General features: G+C 40.1%; 1 protein-coding gene across 1 annotated transcript in view; it reads left to right on the forward strand.

Annotated features, from left to right (window-relative positions):
* BNC2 (basonuclin 2) overlaps positions 1 to 14,097 on the forward strand; it is a 349,514-nt gene extending 335,417 nt beyond the window's left edge. Inside the window, exon 6 of the mRNA XM_048291108.1 lies at positions 13,878 to 14,097. Coding sequence (XP_048147065.1) covers positions 13,878 to 13,893 — 16 coding nt within the window. The 3' untranslated portion in view covers positions 13,894 to 14,097. The remainder of the gene's footprint in view (positions 1 to 13,877) is intronic.
* The last annotated feature ends 11,353 nt before the right edge of the window (positions 14,098 to 25,450 follow it).

The following is a 25,450-nucleotide window of genomic DNA, read 5'->3' on the forward strand; positions in this document are numbered from 1 at the left end:
AAAGGTCTTGCCCAACTCTGACTTGGTATCCTAGCTCAGTCCTCTTTTTGCTTCTCAAAGCAGAAGTACACAGCTCACTAATCTCAATGGTTGGGTAAGAATTTTCTCATGCTTTGACAGGGCCAAATGTATTTCCCCACCAAACTTTATCTGTAAATCTGGACTTTACTACAAAAATTTATCACCAAAGGCTTCAACTTTGAGTCCTTGGGATTGGCTTTGTGCTCCATGCTGACTAGAAGAGGGTGTAGTGCAGGGAGATGTTTTGAAAACCCATTTGCAGGGCAGAATACTTCCTTTTGTTGAGAAATCTTGTTTTGCTGCTAAGGCACATCTGTGTCAGCTGGGAAAATGTGAGCAAGATTCTTCTGGGGTAAATGCTTTTGGTTTAGCCTGAGCTCTTATGGTGCTAGTAATTTTCTACATACTGCACTTCTTATCAATAAAGGAAACAAAGTAGTCTCTCATAATGGGACAGTTTTGTCCATTGCTCTGTGCTCATAGAGACAAAAAGGTCATATTACAAGCATGTCCAAGACAAAGTGTTCCAATATGATTCATATTCATTCTACAAGAGAAGAGCAAAATAAAACTCAGCTTGTTAAGCACCACGAAATGCTGAGCACTCGGGTGGTGATGCCTCAAAGCGGGTGGGTATGTGCTAAACTTCAAGCATGTACAGTCCTGTTTGACTCAATGGGAATGGATATCTGGTTGCAAATGAGCCCTCACTAAAGTATTAGATGGACTGGAAACAGCCTGCTCAGTGTTTGACAAGACTCGATAAGACTTTTTTGGTTGTCTCACATTTCCTGATCAGCAAAATGGAGGCAACTGGACTCACCAGCTGAATGTGGGGGTGGGGAAAGAAAGGGATGTGAAGGTCAAATAACCAGAATTTGCTAAGCACTGTGAACTGTAAGTCTGAGGAAAATTATTGGTCAGTAATACATACTCTCTGATGGATTTAGGATTTTCCTAAGGTCTTTTCTTTTTCAGGCCTCCAAGCACAACCAAGAGCCATTTTTCTGCAAAACATTGAGCTCTAAAAACAGGACTTCGCCTTCTGATCCAACTGCTTCATAGGTTAAATTCAGTTTATGATTTGAGAGTCATGAGCTATGAGGATACAAGATGTCTGCCACAGGTCCACTAAATAAAGTCTTGAGCAAGTTTATTTCATTTGCTTGTTTTTAATCAGCCTGACATAAACAGCTCAATAATGAGCTGAATGCCTTTAATCCATTACTGACTTGCAGTTGTCAGCTTCATGTCTTTAATTTACATGCCACCCTTTTCCCTTCCCTTCCCTTCCCTTCCCTTCCCTTCCCTTCCCTTCCCTTCCCTTCCCTTCCCTTCCCTTCCCTTCCCTTCCCTTCCCTTCCCTTCCCTTCCCTTCCCTTCCCTTCCCTTCCCTTCCCTTCCCTTCCCTTCTCTTCCTTTTCTTTTTTCTCCCTGCACTTCATGTTTCCTTCCTTCTCCTTCTCCTTCTCCTTCTCCTTCTCCTTCTCCTTCTCCTTCTTTCTCCTTCTCCTTCTCCTCTTACATATTCTTTGTCTCCTGTATTTTTTGTCTTTTTATCCCATTTCTTTTTTTCCTTACTTTTCCTTTCTTTTTTTCCCCCAAAGTAGTGCAAGAATATGCAGCTGCTTATTTCAGAAGGCAGGAAAAGGAGTCAGGAAGGGAGAAAAAAAGTTAAGCAACTTTGGGGGAAAGTCAACCTTTGTTGAGGCATGTGGTTATCCTCCTGTGTTATTAAATGTCATAGATGTGTTAATGTGGTTCTGCATGGAAGCCAAGCACAATTATAATATTTTAATCTGTCATGACACATCTATAATTGGCATGAATTCCCCTAAACCAATTTTTTTTCTAGCATAAGGTTTTCATACTCAGAGGAGAGATATTAGCAGGTACCCAGAAAGACTTCTTTTGGCACAGTTCTGAGGTAACTGCTTGGATAAGAGCCCTTTGAAGCACACTGGGCCACTTGAAACTTGCTGTCTGCTTGCTCATACCCTGCAAGTTGACAGTATGACAATAGATTAAGGGTTACTAATTTAATAAAGCCAATCCTGCACTGATGTTGGTATACTAACAATGAGCAAGGGATGGTAAGAAGAGAGGAGGATAAAAGGTACATTAGTTTGCCTGAAGTGATACTGAAAAAAACCTCCTTCTATTGATCTTATGTGAGGCGCAGTTATTTTTAAGTCACCTGACTCATGCTTATCCAATCCTTACCCATATTCATCAGAGACAGTATAATGAACAGATATTGATTAACTGGGGTAGCTGGAGATATTTCCCAACAGTGCTAGTTCACATTGAGAGGTCTCCAATGGGAATACATGGAAGTTCAGTCCTGAACATAACTTATTGTGTTCTAGGTCCTTCAATTGATTTTATTTGAAAGAAAAATATACAGTGGCTCTCCCGTGACCTTTAGCTGAAACCTCTCTGTAAAGAACACAAAATGACAGTCAGACCAAATAAGCATTGCTGCTTACAGTCCTGTCTGTTGTGGCAGAGCCAAGGTGCTGCATGTATGTTGTGGTCTCCATAGGATCCCAGTACACAGAACAGCCCTGCTTTCAGGTGGCAACGTCCAGTCACTAGCAAAAAAAATAAAGAAAATCCCATTATAGCTTTTATGTTGCTCTAGTTCTTCAGCTAGATTTCCACTCTCTCAGCAATTCTCTGCCAATCCTCCCACAACAACCAACAGAAAGTTCAGCAAAATACCCTGTGAATGTAATGCCATTGAACTGCTAATGAATCCCAGTGGAGGACTAGTCCCAAATGCTGGCTTCCCAAGAGATTTAAGCAATCTGAGTGTTATGCCACATGTAACTCATCAAATGCCCCTTTTGGAATTTCCTGCACTGCTTGGGATTGCTTTCTCAAGGCAAGTTCTTGAGAGCAGTGTGCTACTAATGTAGGATCCACATTCCCATTTTTAGCTCCATTCCTAAACACTGTATAAGTAGCTAGAGAAAATATCACCTACCAGTATGTGTCAAAAGGATTGCTAGTAATAAGAAAAAAAGCCTAAAAGGAATTTGCAAAGACCAAACTGGCAAGCCCAAAATGCATGTTTTAGAAGTCTTAGGAACTTGCCAGAAGTCAAACTGACTCAAGATTTGCAAAATAAAAGCAAATAGCAAAATCCACTTCCACTGGATAAATAAAGTGAGACCAAGCAAAAACACCAAGATTCTTTCTGATTAAATACAGAGGCTTTCTTGATCAAATGTATTCCAGAATTTATGAGATGAGTCATTTTCATGAGTGTCTGGACAGCACCAGGGCTACTTCCCCAAACCCATTTACAGCACTGCGAATAGCTCAGCTGCCCATAGAGAAGAAAGAAAAATTCAAAGAAAGTCTGTATGTGCTTGAAGAGAATAAAATAGGTGCTTTTATAATGGTAACCTCAGAGAACTTGTTTTCCATAGCCAAATAAACGAGAGCTCAAAGAGACAAATGATTGCGCTATAAAAACATATGACAATGGAGCAGAGTGTAAACACTAGAGAAAAAGCAAAACTGTGTATGCTAACTAGTATTTATATATAATTTTATGCTGGAAAGTGGAAACAAGCTTAAATGCTGGAGCACAGACATTCTGGATCAGTGCTCCAATATCAGCAAAAGAGGCCAAAATGAGAACTAGCTAGATGATAGAGAATCAGTTTATGAGAAGATTTAAAATATGGTTATCTCCAAAAGCAGGGATTGGACTTCCTTCCCATGTTATTTCATCTATACCCAGTGGTGTTTAACTAAGTAAACAGACTGTTACGAGGATATATTCAAGGCCCTTTGGTATTCCCATCTGTACCACAGTACACACTAAATGCGTTCATCTTGCCAACTCATTTTCTCATGTCTAAAAGAAATATCTACACTTTTACCATATCTGACGGTAATTTCTGTTCCTTATCAGCCCTTTCTTGGGTCAGTAAAAGTATCTTTGCTATATGAGATCTTTTTTCTTTCTTTCCAAGGTGACATTTTTATGCAGCTCACTCTCCTTCCTATCTTTACCCTTTTGAATAATACATTTTAAGATCACTGAAAGTTTTCTTGGTTAGAGCATTTAATTTAATTTGTCCAATACGTTTTAATCCTCTGTAGCAAAATTATTGCAGAATATTACTGCACCATAGTTTTGTGAAATTTTAGAATTAAGATATCTAAAGCAAAGGACTTCCACAAAGACTGTACTCATTAGAAGTCCTGACCTAAGTGTTTCACAGGAGCTGTCTTGCAGTGGAATATACTTCAGATAGATATTCTCTCATTGGGGATGAATAATATTACAACATTCCTTTGCTGATGATTTGGGAAAGGTGCTGGGAGGTATCAAATCAGATATTTGATATCGCAGATTGTCTGATATATCTTCTCTGACTTGAAAAAAGACAGAGTTTGAAATTTGTGTTTTGAAAAGTCATTTTCTAGCTGCTCTGTTATTTTACAAGACGTAAAACATTGCTGTGTAAAATTTTCCGTCCTGTTCCCACGGCCTCTGGCGTCCGCTCACATAACTTTACACTCACTGAGCTCCATTTTGGCCTGGGTGTGTTCAACCCAGCCTGGTGAAGAAAGGCTCTAATCAATTTGACACGCCTGGGGGCTGGTAGGAAACTCTACTCTATATCCTAGCCCTGGTCTTGTAATTAAGATCAGAATAACAATGGTCAAACTCTTGACGTGCTACAGCAGCCAATGTCCACTGATTCCAGTGATAAATGCTACATGAATTAAATGTAAACTGCAACTGGAGAATTTCATTATGGTATATATGCTTTTCATATTGGCTTACAGGAATTCTGGCCAAGAAGTGTACAGTTTTTTTAAGTTTCTCTACAAATCCACTTAATTCAATCCTGAAAACTTAGTGTTTTCCTTAAGCTGGTCACAACTCAGAAAAAGCTTTACCATAGTATTTTTTCTTTTTTTTTTTCCTTCTCGCAGTGTCCAAGACCCCAAAGTAGACATTTCTAGAAGGAGGTAAATTGTCAAAATGCATGTGAACCTTGTGTTACCCTCTTGCAAGTTACAAAAGCTAAGCCATAGAGAATAGTCAGAGCAAGCTGTTAAGTCACAAAGAGGATGTCAGGGAATTAATTCTATGAACATATTTGAAATGAATAAGCTATAGCAAGAATTTGCATAATTAAAAATTCCAGGTAACAAAAAAACAGTGTCAACAAGCACAAGAGTTAGACTCACAGCCTCTGGATCAGTAAAAGTGTTAATTTACCAAGATCAAAGGGTCAACTATGTCTAATAAAACAAAAATAATGCATGACTAAAGAGCTTGCTAAATACAGTCATATATCATGTTAAGGCAAGTTCTCAGAAGGAATTTTTGAACACATTGAACTCTTGTATTTTAGAATGGCTCTTTCCATAAAACATAAAATGAGAAAACTTCTCATCTTAATTCACAGTAACACATCAGTGCTGACTTGTGAAATAGCTTTAGTCAAGCCACTAAGTAATCACAATCCCAATATAATCAGCTTCAGACCTCCTAGAAAACAGTTGTTGGAGGAGAAAAAAAGATCATATTCACATGCTAAATTTTAAATCAGGAGACCTTTTAGAGAAAATATCAAAAAAAACCATAACACGAAAATTTCTAGATACAGCACAGAGGTTATTTTAAGCTACCATAATTTTCAAAGCAAGTAGGAGAAACTGAGAACAGGAAGCCCTGAAAAAATAGACTGCTATTTTATTTCTAACCTAATTTCATAAGGAAATGAGCGTTACACCATCTGACTGCATGCATCTGGGTCTGCCTGGATGCACTTCTCCTCCTCAGTAATATGAATGCACACACCTATTTCAACCAAATTTATTCAAAAGCTAGAAACTCCAAGATGGTAGGCGTGAGTAGTAAGAGACAGGAAAAGAAAGAGAGGTATTGACCCTGGGAATGGCTGCAGGGAGGGGAACAACCTTCCTTTATGATACTCTCCAACACAGTACTTACACCTTGGGGAAAATAGACTTTGAGTTAATTCTCACAGAGCTATTTGCCTGATGGAAACCATGCCCTGAATGACTTTGTAAAGAAAAATTATTTTCCTGATCTGTGTTTTTTTTGTTTCTGTGTTAAGGTTCAGCCCTCCTCTTCTGAGGAGTGGTGTGGTAAAGCTATTTGCTCCGCTGTAGTGAGGGCTTAGGCAGCCATCCACAGATCCAGAAAGCCCAGGGAGCTCTGGGCACCATCAGTTCAGCACAGCGGACGTCTGGGGCCAGTCACATCAGAGTCATTCAGGTGGTTCCCACCTTTCTCAAGAAGGAATTGACAGCTCCTTAGGCTATTGTGGCCTGGCAGCTGAAGCGGTAGCTATTGAAAATGATTTGATCCCTGCTTATCATCCAAAAGCAGAAGACAGCACTCTGCACTCACACTGAAGACCCACTGCCATGAGCTGGGGCAAGCAGGGGGCAAAGGAAGGAGGGACATCTGCCTCTTCTACCACCACCTCTCTCCAAATCCCACAGCTTCCTGGGTAGATCTGAGCCACCAAATCCAGCTCTTCTGAGCTGTGGTAGAGTTGCACATTGCCATCCACCAAGCCTGACACTTTCAAGGTTTCCCAACTCATAGCTCACCCAGCCCAGCATCCTTCTGCAGCCTGTGGCTGACAGGCTGCCATCAGGGAAGACTGGCAGTTTCCCAACATTGGCTGACAGCAATTGCTGCTAATGCTCCCCCAGAGGTTTTGTTGTTATTGGGTTGGGTTTCTTTTCTACTCATTATCGAGTCCATTATTGACACTGCTAGCTGTTACTGAATCTATATGGCCACAACTTTGCACAGAGAGCAGGGCCCATGAAGGAGTTTTAACCAACAGCCAGAAAACCAACAAAATGCTGGTCCACCTTCCCATGTCACCCCTACATCGCATTACAGCAGCAGGTAATTTGTTTATTATTGTATCCCTATGCAAGCCACATAGTCTGAGCAATGATTTCAAGAATCGAGGCCTGTATATGCTAAGTCATAAAAGCCAAACATATTTTAATCTATAATTGTGCAAGATTTATTTAATTTAGGGTTTTTTCATTTATAGTTCTATTGGAATTGTAATGTATTTTCAGCTCCCCATACCAGGATTTGTCAATTTTTACTGCATCTTTTAATTGTGTTCTTCCAGTCCAAGTGCCAGCAGTTTTCCAAGGCAGGTGGTGGAGGAAAAAAATTGTTTGCGGCTTTTACCTGAACTACTTGAGAAAATAGCTTATTCTTTTACTGACAGGAAGGTAGTGGGTGTATACTCCGTACATGGCATTACTGAAACTGGCCCACTGAACCATGATTGCAGTACCTGTTGTATCATCTCCTTCAAAAGGAGGGTTGTTTTTTTTTTCAACCCAGCTTTTCTGGAGCAGCTTAGCCCTCTCTCAGCTCTGCTTATGGCCCAGACATCTCTCTCTTAGCTGCTCCTTGCTGTAGCTCTGTCCCTGTTCCCCTTCTCCCAGGCTCACCCTCAATAGGAACCTGGGCAGGAATACAGTAGCCTGACACCTCAGCTTTCCTTGCAGTATACCCACCTTTGGTGTCCTTGACCACCTGTATCTCAACAACCCTCTTGTGTGCAGCCCCTTGTGTGTTATCCTCCCTCTAGTTCTCAGGGATTGGCTCCCCAACAAGCATGACAGTGCCCTGCCCTTTCCTTTTGAAGTAGGCAAGGTGCAGGGAGGTCTGGATCCTGGCCCTGATCCGATCCCTACAGGCAGAGGGATGACCGAGTCCCAGCTTAAAACTCTTGGGAGGTTTGTCAGCGTGCTTAGTGCCAGCAGGACAGCAAGGCTCAATTTTGGTCTGCTGTGATGAGGGAATGTCATGGTAAGGCTATCAGAACAAAAAATGCCAGCACAAACAAAACAAGACAAAACAAAAAATTAAAATCTGATGGTGGCCACCACAGGAGCAATGTGATATTAAATGTTAGAATGCAGCCTCTATGTGAAGGAATGACTCTGAGGGACTGACTGGCTCAGCAGCTTCACTGTGTGTATCCAGTAGTTCAGAAAGTAATGGAGTGAACATCCTTTCCTCATAACTTTTAATAAGACAGCTCATCAGCTGTGTTCACTGCATCCAGAGCAGGAAACTTGACGAGGTGCTTTGTACCAGGAAAGCACATCCAGTAAGCTCAGTGTCAGGTCCCAGTAAAGGCAGCTGTGAAGTATTATACAGATTTACCTTCTGTGTAGTTAAGAGGGCAAGCTGGGAATTCCAGGGGACTGAAAAAGCCACCCCAACTGAATAGCTGTCAAAGTGATAATCCTTTTAAAAGAGTATGTTTGCTGTGTGCTGCTTATTTATACAGAGCCTGTGTGCCTGGTGAAACTTATCAGTCCTCATGAATTCAAAGAGGTAAAGTTTCCATTAACACAAATGAGGATGTTACATACCAAGATCCTGGGGCTCTGAGAGTAGAATATTCCGTTGAATCACTATAAATGGTAGAATCTTAAAAAAATTGACTCTTCCTCTTTTTTTTTTACTTTAATAAACCGATTAAATTAAACTTACAGTATTAATATTCTGCAGCAGGATTCCCATTTAAAAAAAAAAAAGAGAGGAAAACCTAACCAACTTTATGTTCAGAATCTAAATTGGTTAAAAAAACCCTTAGTTTTCTTCATGCAGCAACAAAAAAGACAGTCACAAAACACACAGATCCTGGGCTAATTTTTCCCACATAGCTTTTTTTTCTGGGTCTTATATTCGACAATCAACATTACTGGAAACTTGACAGTGAATTCTGCAACTGAGAAACTAGTTCGATACTGATGTGCACTTGACACTGACTCCTGGGGATGAAGAACTTGTATTATCTGTGCTCATTGCTGTAGGCCTCCATTTTGTCTGAAACCCATAGTTACCATTCTGACCGAAATCCATAGTTACTATTCTAATATTAAAAACCCAGAACAATGTTCCCCCTGTGATGAAATCAGTAGAGAGTATGTATGTCTCTGTATGTGCCTTGGAGGGATAAAATTAGATGAAATTTGGCAGGGTGACCGCTCACTGCCAGTGACAGTATTGAGTGCACAAGTAACCCTGAGAGTGAAGGTGTACCACTGCCCAGTAGGTAAACAGATTTGTCACACCAAACTGGCATAAGTGTGTAAGTAGCACAGACTGGTCAGTAAGCATCAAGACTTTCCTACCAGTGGCAGAAAAGCTTTAATCAAATTTTCTGTTCCTGTCCTCATGTCCAGTCTGCAAAGGCCTCTATGGGATTGGTCTTTTAACTTCCTCTAATTATGTATTTAATTTGAACAGGCACTTAACCTGTTTCAAGTTTTTTTTAATTTTTTTTTTTAATGAGAATTTCCTAGCCATTTCATTCTAACAAAGTGGGATGGGAGTAGTTAACATGTCCATTTGCCCATTCACAAACAAGCTATTTGCCTCCAAAATGCAATTACTTTCTTTTACCTGTTAGGAAATAACGCTGCTGAAGTATCTCTGATGTAGGCGGGAGGTTGCCTGCAAAAAAATGGCTCAGGCATGGGCCTATTAACCTGCCCATGCTGCACTAATGATTTCACTAATGCTTTACCTTCACTTGATTGAACAGGGTTTCCCTCAGATGACTGGACAAATGAGAACAGATGATCAGCAGAGTTCATAAAAGTGAAATATCTGATAGCTGCACCCCTCTTGGTCTCGTGTTATGGGTGAATCTGCATGCAGAGGGGTGAGCAGGAAGAGAAAGGGAGTTGATTGTAAAACAGCTCCATAATTACCACATAGATGAAGCTATGCATCAGTGAGAAACTTGTTTTAAGATATGTACATTGCCATAGGCATGACTGCCAAAGTCTGCTTTCACTTATGCTGATAGAAACCTGGAAAAATCATATTTTCAGTTAAATGACTTCAATTTGTACAAGTAAAAGTGAGAGCTGAACCTGTCCCTTCAGTAAAAAAAAAGGGGGTGAGAAAACCAAAGGCAACCCAGTCAGACAAAGGGCATGTATCCCTGTATCCGAGCCCCTAAACTAATCTTATTTCCTAGTGACACTACTTCCCTTCCACATTGCAAAATGTGCAGAGACTCTTTTCAGCTTCTCAGGAAAATGTGGGCAGTGTTTGCAGAGTCCAGTCTTTATTATTCTTTTGAATATTCATCTGAATTATTATTTCACTATTACCAGCTTAAGTGGCAGAGCTAACAAAACAAGAAATAATAAATCTTTGTCAAGTGTTCTTGGTGTGGGGTGAATAACCAGTGCTGATGCTGATTCCTTAAGAAAACTCATTTCTTGTAACATAAGCTCTGCTGAAGATGGTCATGTCAACTGATTAGACTTTTTACTTGGTCATATTGATTCTGTTCTACACCAATGCAGCCCATAATGCTGGCTAATGTTATTGACGAGCCATCAGTCCTGCAGAGACGTGTGGGGCATGCAGCTCTCTCCGAACCACAAAAACCTATCCATGAACAATGATGGAGAGGAAGAGGAAGATGCAAGCAAAGCATTCAGGCTGGCTTCATTCAGCCTGTAATACATTAATGAAAGACATGCACTCTGTGGGAAGAGACAGATGTGGCTCTCTAGAAGCCATTTATTTATAAAATAATTATGAATGCATGGTCAAGTCATGGATTTTCATTACACTGTGCATGTCTAACATTCCTTTGTTCACGTTGTGCTCTAAATGAAATATAAAGGGAGAGTGATAGCAGCAGAGGCCTAAGAGAGATTACTGTCTCTTTCCCCTTACTACCTTTTTTTAAACCTCAAGGATAGGTGATACCTGGTTTCGTCAAAGTAATGCAAAGCTGCTTCTCAAAGGCACACTTCAGTTGCAACCAGAGAGGCAGCCTCTACAGAAGTGCAGTAGAAGGCAGTATCCCAGCTCCCTAAATGCTGGAACTTGTTTGAACAATGCAAGATCATTGATACCAGCTGCTGCATGGAGAGGAGTGAGTTTGATCTTGAGGACTGCTGAGCACAAGGCCTAACCACTTAAATCTCCATTTCATTTCCTTTTTGTTTCCTTTTCTATTCTTTCTTTTATGCTTTGCCTTTTTGAAAGCCCAGAGTAGGGGCTTTGAAAGTTAGTCTGCCTTTTCTGTCTCAAAATGAGAAAAGAAGAATAGAGTTATGACCTAGTCATTCAATGACTTCTGTTTCTTGAAGAGGAGAAAGACTGAAACTGATAAGGAAGTCAATTATTGTATCACACCATTCAGTTTCTGGCATAATAGTTCCATTGTAAACTGGACTGTAGTAATAGGAAGATAGGTAAACATTAAGAACTTACAGCTAAGAGTTTGCTTTGTGTGTCTTTCTAGGGAGAAGCCATGGGATCAGACCATAGAAAACATAGACAAGAGTCTTTTCTGCTCAAAATTTTGGTGTAAATTCAAGTCTGGTCCTGCATCTTTACAGTCTTCCATTTGCTTTTCAATGTATCTATACTGCACAGGTTGTTCAAAAACACCCATTTCCTTCTTTAGGCTGTTTGGATTTTAAAGTACAAATATTACTGAGTTTACATCACGTCTATGGAAAAACATGCCACTTAGCATGCTCCTGTAAGTTTGTGAAAGAACATGTCAAACACTCTGATAGCCCTTCCAGTGTTTGTCAGTTATTAACACCAGTGATTCCAGGACCTGAAGCTGTAGGTTTGCAAGATAGGAAAAGTGCTATGTAAGAGTATAGATACCAATATTTTTGCTGGCAATCTCCTGAGCAAGTGACAGAACAGTTCAGGCACAGTGTGATGACCTGCTGCACGTCATAGTTGTGTCAAAGGTAATGCCTGCAACAGGAAACTAACAATAGGACCAGACAAAAAGCAGAGAAGCTGAAGTAACCTACTCTTTTTAAAAAAAAAAAAAACAGCTGACAATTATACTTGAGTGAAAAGACAAAAACTACATTGGCTGTGAGATTATACCAGAAACATGATAGTCCACTCTTAATGAAAGTTTTGCTTACAATTTGTATGAGAGACCAGCCTAGGAAGGTGGGTCAGTAATGCTAAAACAGTTGAAGAAATTTTTTTTAATTTTATTTTTTGCAAAGTTCAAAAAATGGAAGAATTTTGCAGAGCGCAGCTGCAGTGATCTATATATATTATTACAAACAAGATAATAGTGTTCATGAGCAGAGATGAAAGTGAACAGGAGCTGGCAAAATAAATGTTAGCTGAAACTGAATCCCACTAACCTCCTGTGGAACATTTGTGATATTAACCCCCTGCACACCCACAGCAGAACATTCACAAGGGGAGGCTGAGCACAAAGCTTGGAGATGTTTAATTTTAATTTAACACAGCTTATCCAAGAGAGACCATACTGCTCTGTGGCACGGCTGAAAGGCTGTTGGAGAGAATGTGAGTGCATGTGTGTGGCTACATGCATGTGCAGTTGCAGCCAAAACTAGGTGTCAAAGTAAAGTGATCTGGTTTTAGGCTTATGATAAAACAAATGGTTATACTTTGGTTCACATTATGTTGGAGTAAATCCATAGAAAACTTGTTTCATAGCACTAGGTATGCTTTGTCCTCAGAGATCAGAATTTGTGTATTTCTCAGGCTTTTACACGGCCTTTTCTTTTAATTTATTACCATGGTCTTCCTTTTGAACATTATACTTCCCAGGACATTAAAAATTGCTGTGAAGCAATTTTTAAAATAATAATAACAATAAAAACTCATAACACCACAAAAACCCAAAGAAAATCTTCAAACCAAACACCAAAATCCCCAAAAAATTAAATTAAAAAAATCCCAATGCTCAATCAAATGTTACTATATTCATTATTTTATATTGTTTCCATTTGACTGGTTTGGAATTGTAGCTCCCTATACACTGGCAGATGGAATTGGCCTCGGTATGCTGTCCTCTTCTAGGACACTAACAGTAGCCTGAATCAACACATTCAATAATCATCTTGGGTTCACAGCTAACATGAGCTATATCTTGACCCTACTGAAGCTGTTGGAAATGGACTGGCACCAGAAATTCATTGCATAACTGTCAAACATTCTGACTGAAGCATATTCCCTATTAATTTAACCAATCCTAGACATCACCGAAGCCTAATTTCTTGTGAATCTCTGAGGTAATTAAATTACTCTCTTTTGACCCTCACAAGTATTTCCTTTGGAAGCTCAAGAGATTAAAAAGTAGCCTATTCTTATGCAAACATAAGTAAATCCAGCACACAGATTTTTTAATTTCTTCAGCTGCCCTTTACAGTTCCCCTTTGTGACAAACTGGTGATTTTTGACATGAGAGAGCTTAGAAATAAAGTGTAAGTAGACACCATTTGCTGAAAATGGCCTTACAAGCAGAGTTTGAATGAGTTTTCTGTCTTCAAGCATAATTTCCTCCTTTCAGAAAGCAGGAAAAAGTACAGCCTATTTCATAACTGACTATCAGCACCATATATATAGTGTGCGGTCTACAATTCCTTCAGCTGTAGATGGGAAATTCCAATTTACTAATTTGATCCTTCCAAGTGGGATTGTAAACATAGGTTCCCATCTGAGTAATTACACTGAAGTCTGTGGTATTTCTCACTTCCTTCACTGTCATACCTTTACATCAGAAGAAAAGGACCTTTCTAGCTTTGTATGCACTAGAATGAGAACTACAACTCCACATGTATGCTAAATAGTCTATTCCTGTGAGTTTTCTTCTGTTGCTTAAACTTTATTTGCTTTCGCCTGTGGGCCTGGTGCATCACAAACTTAGATCCATTGTCACTCTGGTAGTCAAATATATAAACTTACTACCTGAACATAAAATTAATAACCTGTCAGGCATTTTTCTTTTAATTCTTGCTCTTAACTTCTTTTATAGGTTCCCCTGGGACTGAAGAGACCTCCAACCTTACTACCTTGTTCCGTGATTTGGGGAAAGTGACAATCACCAGCATTAGCCCAAGTAAAATTTTTAATGGTGGAAGAAAAGAAGCCATCCTAAGAGTAGTATGTTCCCTGGACTGGTGATTCAGAGACTTCTCATTATTTGTGTAAAACTCATGTAATGCAAATATGTCGATAAACATAATTATTTTTCATTAGTTGCCCACTTCTGTCTGAGCTCCTCTTAGCCCCGTATGTACCCAGTGAATAATCCTCAGTGCAGTGTATTTCAGCTCAGGAATTCCCCAGAAGTCTTATGCCAGCATGTTGTATAGTGTTACTTGGGTTACTATTCAGGCACCTTTCACCTTCTGCCCTGTAGAAGAAACAGCAGAGTCTGTTCTGCCTCTGAAACAGCAGAGTCCTGTGCCGATGCTACTCAGAAGAGCATCCTTAGTGACCATTTTGTTGGAGGTGGTGGGGGTGAATAGCACAAAAGAAGTCACAGGCTGAAAACAATAATCAAATATTCTCACTACATTGTAAGGGTGTAGACAGTTCAATTCCTAGCATGTGGCAATATAGGAAGAACTCCTGGGCATTCCCTACAGAATCTAAATCAAGGGTATTTTAATTTGCAGTCCCTGCTTCCTTTCCCACAATGAGACACAGGACAATAAGAGGGAACATATTTCTCTTGCAAGTTAACTCAACATGCAATATGCAGAAGATTAGTCAAGCTTACTCAGTGCTAGCAATCCACAGTTTATTGATCTCACCCTATCACTGCTTACATTTTTTATTCTTTAATTTTCTTTCCTTATTTGCTCAGTAGTTCAAGAGGTAGAGGGAAGGGGGAGGGAGTGTTAGAAGATCTAATCACTTTTAGGTTGCATTGGAAGAAGAAAATCAAACAGAGGCATTGTCAAATAGCAATCCCTGAGTAAGCGCTAACTGTCCAAACTTGTTCTAGATTATTTGTCCCAGCCCACAGAGCACAGCAGCATCTGGCCAGCCTTTCAGCCCTCTGCAGAGGTTACTTTTCTAGACTATATGGTTCTTTCCGTGGAAGGATCATTCCTGCATTTTAGACAGGCATAGCCAAGTTACTAAAGAGGTACTTGACAAACAATCTCCACTGAGTGACTAAGAAACGGATCCTTCTTTCCTGTTTTCAAGACAAATGTCATTGCATCTTTTTTCAACTCACAGTATCTGTTAGCACTACACAGCAAGAATTTCTGAGAAATTACAGGCGTGCAATTGTTCAGATTAGTGGTTAACAATAAAAAGCAGATAATTTTCCCTTATGCTATTAAAAGTGGCTAACAGGGGTGATAACTGTGAGAATTAAGGAAGACTTGTGGGGGGAGGAGGAAAGCAATGATTTCTTTTTCACAGACCTGTTTAATTCCCCTTTTTAACCCTCTTTCAAACCTCCTCACCTTCTCATTATTGCTTACTCTTTTTTTTTTTTTTTTTTTTTTGGAGTTTGCAAAGCTTGGCTGAGGGTATTGCTGGGAAATTCACACAGAATGAACATCTGATTTCCAACATAATAAGTAAATGAACACAAATTTAACTTCATGGCATTCAATATTAACTATTTTCTAATCCTGAAATAATGGCCTCCAGCCATCTCTGAAGTGTGCAGAGAATCGTTAGTCAGCAGCTAAGCACAAATTTCTTTAACCACTGTGCTATCAAAGGGAAAGTGGGCAAAGATTGGGAATTTTAATGAACAAATGGCATTCCTAAAGTTTGCAGTTCAAAGCTAAGTAAATAATGAATAGCTTGAATGCAAATTACCCCTAATTAACTTTGCTAAGTCTGTTTTTAATAAGGATAGATATGAAAGACTAAGACCATAATATATTACATGTGCCACAAACATTGAAGCAGTGATTTTTTTCAGAGGGTGGTAAGTGGATGGAATGAGAGTTTTTCAGCATCTTGGATAGTAGTGTGGTTGGAGAAACAAACATTAGTGCCTACTGTATTCAGGAGGCAGATGTGTCCATGACAGTAGCACATGCAACATCTTACTTAGACAAATGCCATACAAAAAAAAAAGGGGGGGGGGAGGAGGGGGAGAGGGAGGAGTGAGAGGAAAGAGGGTGCTGAACTCTGGAAGAGGAGCTGCACCTCACTTGGAAAAGACAGCAGAGCCCACACAGGAGGCATAATTAGGAGAAAGCTCAGTAGATCCCAGCACAATCTATAGGCCTGCCTTTTGTACCTCCATCAACTTCAGTGAATGTTGGGTGTGCAAGGAATTCAAGATAAGGCCCTGAAGGCACAACTCATTACAAACAAAATAATTTAAGGACACCCACAGTGCGGGAGTAGTCCAGCACCTGGCATGCCTCACAGAAAGGTGGGTTTTCAGAAGTTTTCTGAAGCAGGGGAAGGGTGTATATCCAAACATATTAAAAGGACGGCATGAAAGAGAATAGCTTGAATCTAAGCAGATTATATCTATGCTAGAAATAAAATTAATGTTGTATCTCTACAGACTCTATTTACTGAGAAATGGGCAGTAAGCCCCTGACTTTTTAGGGACTGGTGCACACATTAGGCTTTAGCTATTCTTGTTGATTTTAATGAAAGCATAAATATACCAGCATAGAAAAATAGTCCAGACAAAAAGTACTTTGGAGTAGCTAGTCAGGCATTTGTCTGCACTCTGGAGCCCCAGGAGCACAGATGGTTTTGAGTGTTACACAAGTCTGATCTCTCTGTTCTTTATTCAAGAATTACCACTTGAACTCTGAGCATAAGGCAAGTATGTTTGTAGAGAATTGTGATTATGTACAGCTCTGCATGAGTGCTAGCTATGAATCTGACGATTACTATTGTATTTATGGTGTGCACTAATGACAGATATAATCCATTAAAATATATTTCACAATGAAATTGCGAATCAAAAATAGATACAGAATATGGTTGTATAAGTCTTGAAGAAAAAAATCTGTTTATGAAATTCACTGACTTTTGAGTGCTTGGTTTCAATACCTTTTTTTGCAACTGTAATAATAGTGATAATGATATTCCTTTAGAAACCTTGTTACAGTTTCTTGATTAAAAACAGAGAAAAATATTTCTCATCACATCTAGCTGGTAGTTGCTACGCGTCACGTAATCCAGGAGCCCTATCTTGAATTACAACACCAAATTCTGGGTTCAGGCCTGCCTGTTGAACACAACCCATGTTGTTCTTGCATATTTGAATTCTTTTCAAACCCACTTCTCCAAAGGGATGCAAACATGTAATTCCCTTTATTTAACTGCTGCAGAATCTCCCTGCATTTTGACAATATCATTCATTCTTCAGATGAATGTCACATTGCAGATAGAGTGCTTGGTTTTCCATGTTCTATTTGTTGGGTTCTAAATACTGATATTATTCCTTCTTTTTCTTTTCTTTAGGAAGGCAGATTTTTCTCTTTTTTTTCATTTTTTTGCTGTATGACCTAGGTCCACAATCCGAAATCATTTGTTTTGTTCTCCAAAATGAAAACAAGACCCTCAAATGAAAACCAAACCAGCCAGGTTTGATGGCTGTGTGGAAATATTCTCAGATCTGAGTTGCCATGCCAAAAGCCTGGACTCCACATTTTTTCTCTTGTCTGTTATACAGGGCAAAAAGAGCCAATGAAATTACTTTGGACTGGGAAAGATAATACTTCATGTTTGCTCTACAATGACCCCTCCAGGTGATCAAGAAGGGTCCCACACTTAGTTATGCTCAGCCAGGAAAGAACTTTTTAATGTCTTGGAGAACACTTCCAAAGGAACCTTAAAATCTGAGCACAGAGGTATTGGAGGATCCCTTCCTACCCTCACGGACAAAAGTCAAACTAAAGGCCCCAGAGAGTCCAGACGAACAGTTATTAAAAACAAAAGAAAGAAAGAAAACCAACAAAAAACTAAATAAAAGCAATGGCTTTGAAAAAGGACTTCAGAGAGATTTGCTCAGAGAGAGGAGAACATCTGGGTTAGGGTGAAAAGAGAAGTGGTGTCATCTGGGCAAAAAATAAAAACATTCTCCTAAAATGCGTCCTTAAAAAAACGAGGGAGAAAAAAATTTTCAAAAAAGTAATCATGCAGGAAGGGAAAGCAAGTTCAGGGAAAACCAAAATCTTGTAATGTTTTAGGAGGGCTTATTAGAGTGAAAATTAAGTGTCATGCAGAGCTTTGCTTCAGTCCTGATGTCTTTTATTCAAAGATCCAGCACCCTGTAAACCTACTTTAACAACTCCCTTCAGATGAAATATAAAAATTAAAGACATTTACAACACAGCTTAGTAGCAGATGTAGTCTTACTGTGGGGGTTTAGATCAAATGGTGATGTAACCCCACCAAAAGGGGTTATAACTCTTGTGAAAACCTCTCACCAGAAAAAAAAACTTGGATATCTGACAAAATATGGGCTTCTATTTTTGCTTTGAATCCCATTTCCCATTGTCAAATGGTCTTGACTTTTTATTTACCTCTGGAAGATGGAAAAAAAAAAATGCAATTTTGTTCCTGGATAGATTCCCTGTTTCATAATCTTTCTCCAGCTCTGTGTTAGGATGCAGCATAAACAGCAGGGCCTCTGCTGGGTCAAAGCTATGAAGTGGAGGTAGGTGGGAGTTTATGGAGAACTTGTAGTGAGACAAACTTTAGGCAGATTTGTCTTAGGTTGTGTTCAGGCAAGATTACCTTAAGCCAGAAAAATTTAGCAAATCAAAACAGTCCCTGTGTATTTTTCTTATTTTCCTCATCTTTTCAGTAAAACCTGTAGAAAAAGCAACACAAAATAAAGGACAGAAAGTAGAAGGAGACCTTTGCACTCTCTACAGCTACCTGAAAGGAGGCTGTAGCGAGGTGGGGATCAATCTCTTTTCACAAATAACAAGATGTAGGAGGTGAGGAAAAAAGTCTCAGTTTGTACCAGCAGACTTTTAGAGTGGATATTAGGAAAAATTTCTTTATGAAAAGGGTTGCCAAGCAGTGGCAGAGGCTGCCCAGCAAAGTGGTTAAATCACCATCCCTGAAGGTATTTAAAAGACCCATAGACATGTAACTTAGGGATATGGTATAGCGGTGGACTGGCAGTGCCAGGTCAATGGCTGGACTCAATTATTTTAGAGGCCTTTCAAACATCAACAATTCCACAATTCTACTATCATTCTGTACTAACTTCTGTTAAGTCAGGTAACTTGAAGTTCTGCTCTCTGACATGGTCTGCAGTTGTAATGACCCATGACGCTCTTTTTTTCATACTAGTGTGCTTAGTGCTGTCTATATACACATATGTCTGGTACCGCATATGTTAAGTTCCACTTTTTGGTCTCCAATTCTTGGCTGAGCTAAGGCATAACTTCTAGATACAGATGATTTTTTCACAGCAAGATGGCAATTGATACAGGATAGAGAGGACCTTAGAAAACTGGGCAATCACTCTGATTGTAGCATTGTGCGGATGGTAAAACTGGGTTTTCTGGCTGTGGCATTCCATCCTATGGCATGGTTGAAATTCTGGCCGACAGGTATCTGTGTATGCAGCAAAACGCATTGGTAGGCTTTCTGCTAAGTGGAGCTGGTTTTAAATTACCTGTCCCACAAACGTTGATTGGATGAAGAGTGGACTTGCTATTGGGGAGACAAGTTATTTTTAAGTATCTCACATATCTGTACAAAATCCTAGTGCTGGTCTAGATTTATTCTCTTGCAAAATGTAGAGCCTGTGAAAAAAAAAATTTTCTCAAAGTTGACATCATAAATAGCTCTCCAGAAAGTAGTAAAAGATGATTACATAAAACACTATCAGGGAGAAGAGTGTTGAAAACTCTAGGTCTGGTGTGATTTCTCTCTTTGTTTGTGGCAAAATAACTTGTTTCTTTTTCATCCCTAATTAACATATCCATAGAATAGATAAGTCAAATATAAAATATTAAGTTGTCTTATTTCTCCTGCTGTTTTTTTCCATTTTGCTGTGGAAAGTCCACATTAGAATTTTGTGTGTACGTACGTATGTATGTATGCATATGTGCGCTCACTTATCAAGAGGTGTAAGTTAAGGAAATAAGATACTTGGCTTGTTTGGTTGGTAGCTGTCCCAGGACTGAGATAGAATCCACTGACACGACACAACACAGAAGTTTCACTGAAAGAATAAGCTGGGAGGCTCACTTGTGCACCCAGGCTAAACTGTGCTTTCTGCAGCTGGGAAGAGGAGGAAAGAAAAGTACCTCTGCCATATTTGTAGTTCTCACACCCCAGCAGCTGGTTAGGAGCCAGTTCAGCCCGCAAACCAATTAAGGGGAACCTTGGGGCTGTTTTAACAGTAGCCCCAAGGATTATGCTACAATTCACACCCCTTTCCTCCCTGCCTCCTGGCCATATCCATGAGATGTCCCCTATGCCAAGAGCTGGGAAAATTCTCCAGGGAAATTCTCAGCTGGCTTGTTGATCTAGCTTTATGGTCCCTTTGCTATCCTGAGACCTAGACCATTGCTGATAATTTTCCTATTGAAAAGATGCTATTTTGGCATTCAAATTGCTCAACAATATTTAAGATGACAGTTTGTACAGGAGTGATATGAGCAGAAGAGTGAAAATATGTTTAGTTAGGTATGACTACAATAGCTAACTGGGACAATGGCTTTTTGTCTGCCTATTGTTGTGCAGTTGTTTGTCCTGATAGGGATGTGTTAAATCTAACAGGCTAACAAGTCCTTTTAAGTATTCATATCCTTACTCTCCCACCCCAAGACGGTAACAATAGCTGCAGGGAAAGACACCCAGCACAAAATCCTACAGTTCTTGCGGATGAAGCCATCCATTTAGCCTCCCCTTAACTGCAAGATGTAGCATACTGTTCTGACACACATCTGATCAAAGTCCTGCTACTATGACCTGACTGAGCCTGTGTCTCAAGAAATTCTAATCCTCTCACTCAAACAGTGAAAGAACAGAATTTCCAATAAGCCCCACTAATGATAAATCTCAGTCCAGGTGTGAAGGTTTATGTTATCAGGTGTGGGACTGGAGAAACTAAAAAAGCAATATAGGAAAATAAGGCTTTTCTTAGTCTTTAATTTAGGATCATGCTCTAACATGTTGTTTCAGATTGATTTAAGCTGCATCTCCTCACCTGTTCTAGTCCAGCATTTAACACAACCAGGTTTTATCAGCAATAACAGAGCAATGAGCCTCCACCAACCCAGAGAAGAAGAAACACATGCCCAAAAACAACACTGTCCATAAAGCATCTTGTTACAAAGATGAAAATTCTCCCTTGCCTTAGAGGAAAAAGCGTGAGAGGGACAGTTTCCATGAGTCTAAATGCTCTTTGTTCCCAAACCAGAATATACCACATGAGAGAAGAAAGATTTACCTGCTTCTCTTCATTGATCTTAACTAATACCGCATGGAGTTGCTCTCACTTCATGGCAGAATAATAGACGCTGAAGAACCAAATAAGGGTGGGAGAGCAGAATATATTTCCAAGTTCTACCTCTGGCTCCTATTAAAACTACCATGCCATATGTCCTTAGTTTCCACACCAATATAAGGATGATTATGCCCACATCTCACAGAGCTTAGCCTCTAATGCCTATGAAAGTTGTCATAGTCTTAAGTGAAAGATTCAGAAGCATACAAGAAAATGGATGTCTGTTCCAGGTTTCAAAAATAAGAAGCTCTGTGGGCAATGTCTGCACATCATTGTGAGGGCTCTGCATAGTTCTTCTGCTACATGGTGGCAAAAGGTGTAGCTAGAATGAGTTCATAGTTATTTAAATGCTCTGCTTTATCTCTCAGCTTGCTCATATGAGCAGTCTGGCTGCTTTCTGTGGATTTTTTAAGAGGCAAATGTACTCAAAAATCGAGGACGAATGAAGAAGGTTTTTTTTATGTCTTCGTGTATTACACTGTGGCAAGCACAGCATTCATCTCCCCCATTCCAAACTTCACTGGATTTAAGATTATGTATCAGTGGTAAGTGCTGTGTTTTCATTCTTCCTGTATTTAGACAAATGTGCTTTGTCAATGAAGCATACCTCCCTCACCCCATCTGTTTCAATAAGCTGTGCTGTGCATCTGTCTCTGGGGGCCATCACAGGAGCATGCTTTACTCAGTACCCCAACAAGCAGCAGCTGCAGTTCCTCGGTGCAACATGGCAGGGTTTGAAATTGTAAAAATGGCAGCATTCACCTAACAACAGTGCCTAGAAGAGAGAATGCAGCTTCCAAGCCCTGTAAGATGCAAAGACTCTGGGAGGCACAGATCAAGCCTTTGACAAATTAATTTGGTTATCTGCCTGCTGGTGGGATCAGCTTTTCAGCCCCTGAGAGACGTTTTTAAAAAGTAGCCAAAACAATTAGCTGTATATCTAGTCATTCCAGGCCCCAAGGCAACATGCCTTTTCTCCCATTTCTTATTTCAGATATCAAAAGTTGCCAAAAAATATAAAAATATTAATAATTAAAAAATAATAATTTTTTATAAAAGGAGAAGGGTGTTTGGAAACCTGTAAATAAAATGACATTAACTGCAGAAACCTGGGCCTTGAAGCCCACCTGAACACTTACAGTCTGTGAAGGAGAAGATGGGCAGAATATTCCTTGCAATATAGCTTACTTTGTCCTCAGAGTTCCTTGCTAAATGTTTTGATATAAAATAAATCTTTTAAAAAAATAAACAGAAAGAAGAAAACAAAAACTTGGAGAAAATTTCAAGACAATAACTGTTGCCTGTTTTCCTTTAATTTTAATGGAGATTGTCACAGCACCCAAAGCAGAAATATGGAATGTATATGTCCTATAGGAAAGGATACAGAGGTCAGAGTAGGTGCCTGATGACATGAATATTGAATAGTGGGTTTTGTTCTGCTTATACAGATACACATGTCTGTAATATACAGACACTCTAACTGAAGCAATATTTGCAGGCTTGTTCTTCTAAATTCTCCAGAACATCCCGGTCATTTCAAACTGCCAGGCACTTGAGATTGAATTTTTCTTGTTTTCTCATCACTAAGAAATTAAGTCTGCTTAATTAAGTCTGCCAAGTGTTACGTTGAACAAGGACTGTCAATGTATTTTGTGTCAAGAACTTAAGAGGCTCTTACCTAGTATTTCAGCAGTGTTTGTTGTTGCAGATCTGTAGCTGTCAAAGCAGTAGCCAAAGCTTGAACTCTGTGTAAGAGCTGACACTGTTACTCTAAACCATTTAATTTTCCAGACTTATTTCTCCTCATTTTATTCATTAAAACAGAAAAGGGCAGTTAATACATTTACTCTCTGAGCAGAAAATACATATTTTACTGACTGAGCATTAAGGTGTAGTAGAGGGATGTCACTGCATATGTCATAATGAAAAAGATAGATTTCATAGCGTCATAAAATCTTTAAATATCTGGAGTTATAAGAGACCGACAAGGACCATCAACTCCTGGCCCTTCACAAGACAACCCCAACAATCACACCATGTGCCTAAGAACACTGTCTAAACACTTCTTGAACTATGTCAGGCTGGTGCTGTGACCACTTCCCTGGGGAGCCTCTTCCAGTGCCCGACCACCCTCTGGAAAAATCTTTTCCTAATATCCACCTAAACCTTCCTGACTCATCTTCATGTTGCTCCCTCAGGTCCTGTCACGGGTCACTGAGATCAGTGTCTGCCCCTCTGCTTCCCATTGTGAGGAAGCCATAAACTGTGATGAAGGCTGTCCTCAGTCTCCTCTTCTCTAGGATGAGCAGGCCAAGTGACCTCAGCTGCTCCTCATACAGCTTCCCCTCAAGGTGCTTCACCATCCTCATGGCCCTCCTTCAGATGCTCTCTAACAGCTTAATATTGTTTTATATTGTGGCACCCAAAACCACCTCCAGCACTCGAGGTGAGGCTGCCCCAGTGCAGAGCAGAGCGGGACAATCCCCTCCCTTGCCAGGCTGGCGATGCTGTGCCTGATGCCCCCCAGGACAGGGCTGGCCCTCCTGGCTGCCAGGGCACTGCTGACTCGAATTCAGCTTGCCATCAACCAGGACCCGCAGGTCTCTTTCCACGGTGCTGCTCTACAGCATCTCATTACCCAGTCTGTCCATACATCCAGGGTTACCCTGCCACAGGTGCAGATTCCAGGACTGGCTCTTGTTGAATTTCACAGAGTTCGTATCTGCATTTCAGTCACTGCCATGACTAGAGAGAAGGGAGGAAAGCAAGGAAAAGAAATACGTAGAGAGGAAGGAAAGAAAACAGCCCTATTCCCCCAGATCAGGTACCAATGTGTTAATGTATTCTCTCTGAACATATGATACCAAATGGAGGTGCATGAATCTCAATCCTGAAAACTCAGTGGATAGGAAAAAAGCTGACTACTTAAGCCTGCAACAACTTCAGTGCATCTCTAGACACAGCCTGGAGTAATAAAGTGTGAAAGAATTTTCATTTATTCATTTATTTTAAGATTAGATACTTATTTTCTATTTAGTACATTATTTTTAGCATTTGGAGACTGACTTGTACATTTATTTGCCTAGTAGACTTTAAAAGGCAGACATATCAGCCACAGGTACAAGAATTAAACTTGCATCCACACAAGAAAATGAATATGCCTCTAAGAGCTGTAAAAAGGGCACAAAGAATGAAGCATTTGCCCTGGGAGCCCTTTCAAGTGGAGCACAAAATGGAGGCATGTGTACGGACATGAGCCATGGATGGACTGTAGTTGTTGCTTTCGCCCCCAGGAGGAGTAGTTCTTCACTGGGGATAAGGGTAGGGAAATGTTATAAGGAGGAAGCAGCCACAAAGTTGGGCTGGGAAGTGAAAGAGAGTTGCTTTAGGCTACAAACTGACTTTCTGGGGCTCTGAGATCCCACTGAAAATCTTCCAGGTTTGTACATGTGCATGGGTGCATATCGACCAAACGTGCGCCCAAGCTTATAGACGATCTTCTTTCATGGCTTAGCCTAGGCCTTCTGAAATGGGACTCCCCCTCTATGCACTATTGTAGTACAAAAAAATCAACAATATCCACAGCTCCGGAGCTGACCATTGCACAGATAAGAGACACAAGTCCAACAGGAGCTTTTTTTTTTTTTTTTTAAATAGGAGTCCGAGCAGAGGTTCCATATTTGTGGCTGAAAATGTAACTTGCACGTGCAAAAGATCTCAACCATCACCCGAAGATTCTGCCACTGATTTTGGAGGTGGAGCCTGAAGTGGACAAGGCAATGAGACTGACCTCTTCAGAAATCTGTTTCAAGTGCAGGCAATAACCAGCTGAAAAACAATGCACCAATGCTTGTGAAGCAGAAGCTTCCGTAAGTTTGCACCAGGATATGATTCCAGTGAAAAAAAGGTGGTTAGCAGTATGCTGTGCAGGCCTGAGTTCCCACATGCCTTACCCCATGTGATACTGCTCTTTGCCAACACCCTTTTCCCCATTTTCACCAGAGCTAAATATTTGCCAACCTCTAACAAAATAAAAGCACACACAAAAATGAGGAAAGGGGAGCTGTTAGTTCAGATGCTGCTATTTGAGAGCTCACATAGCTCTGGGGAAATAAGTACTCAGT

This window comes from Corvus hawaiiensis, chromosome Z (assembly GCF_020740725.1).
Source record: "Corvus hawaiiensis isolate bCorHaw1 chromosome Z, bCorHaw1.pri.cur, whole genome shotgun sequence".
Taxonomy (NCBI): Eukaryota; Metazoa; Chordata; class Aves; order Passeriformes; family Corvidae; genus Corvus; species Corvus hawaiiensis.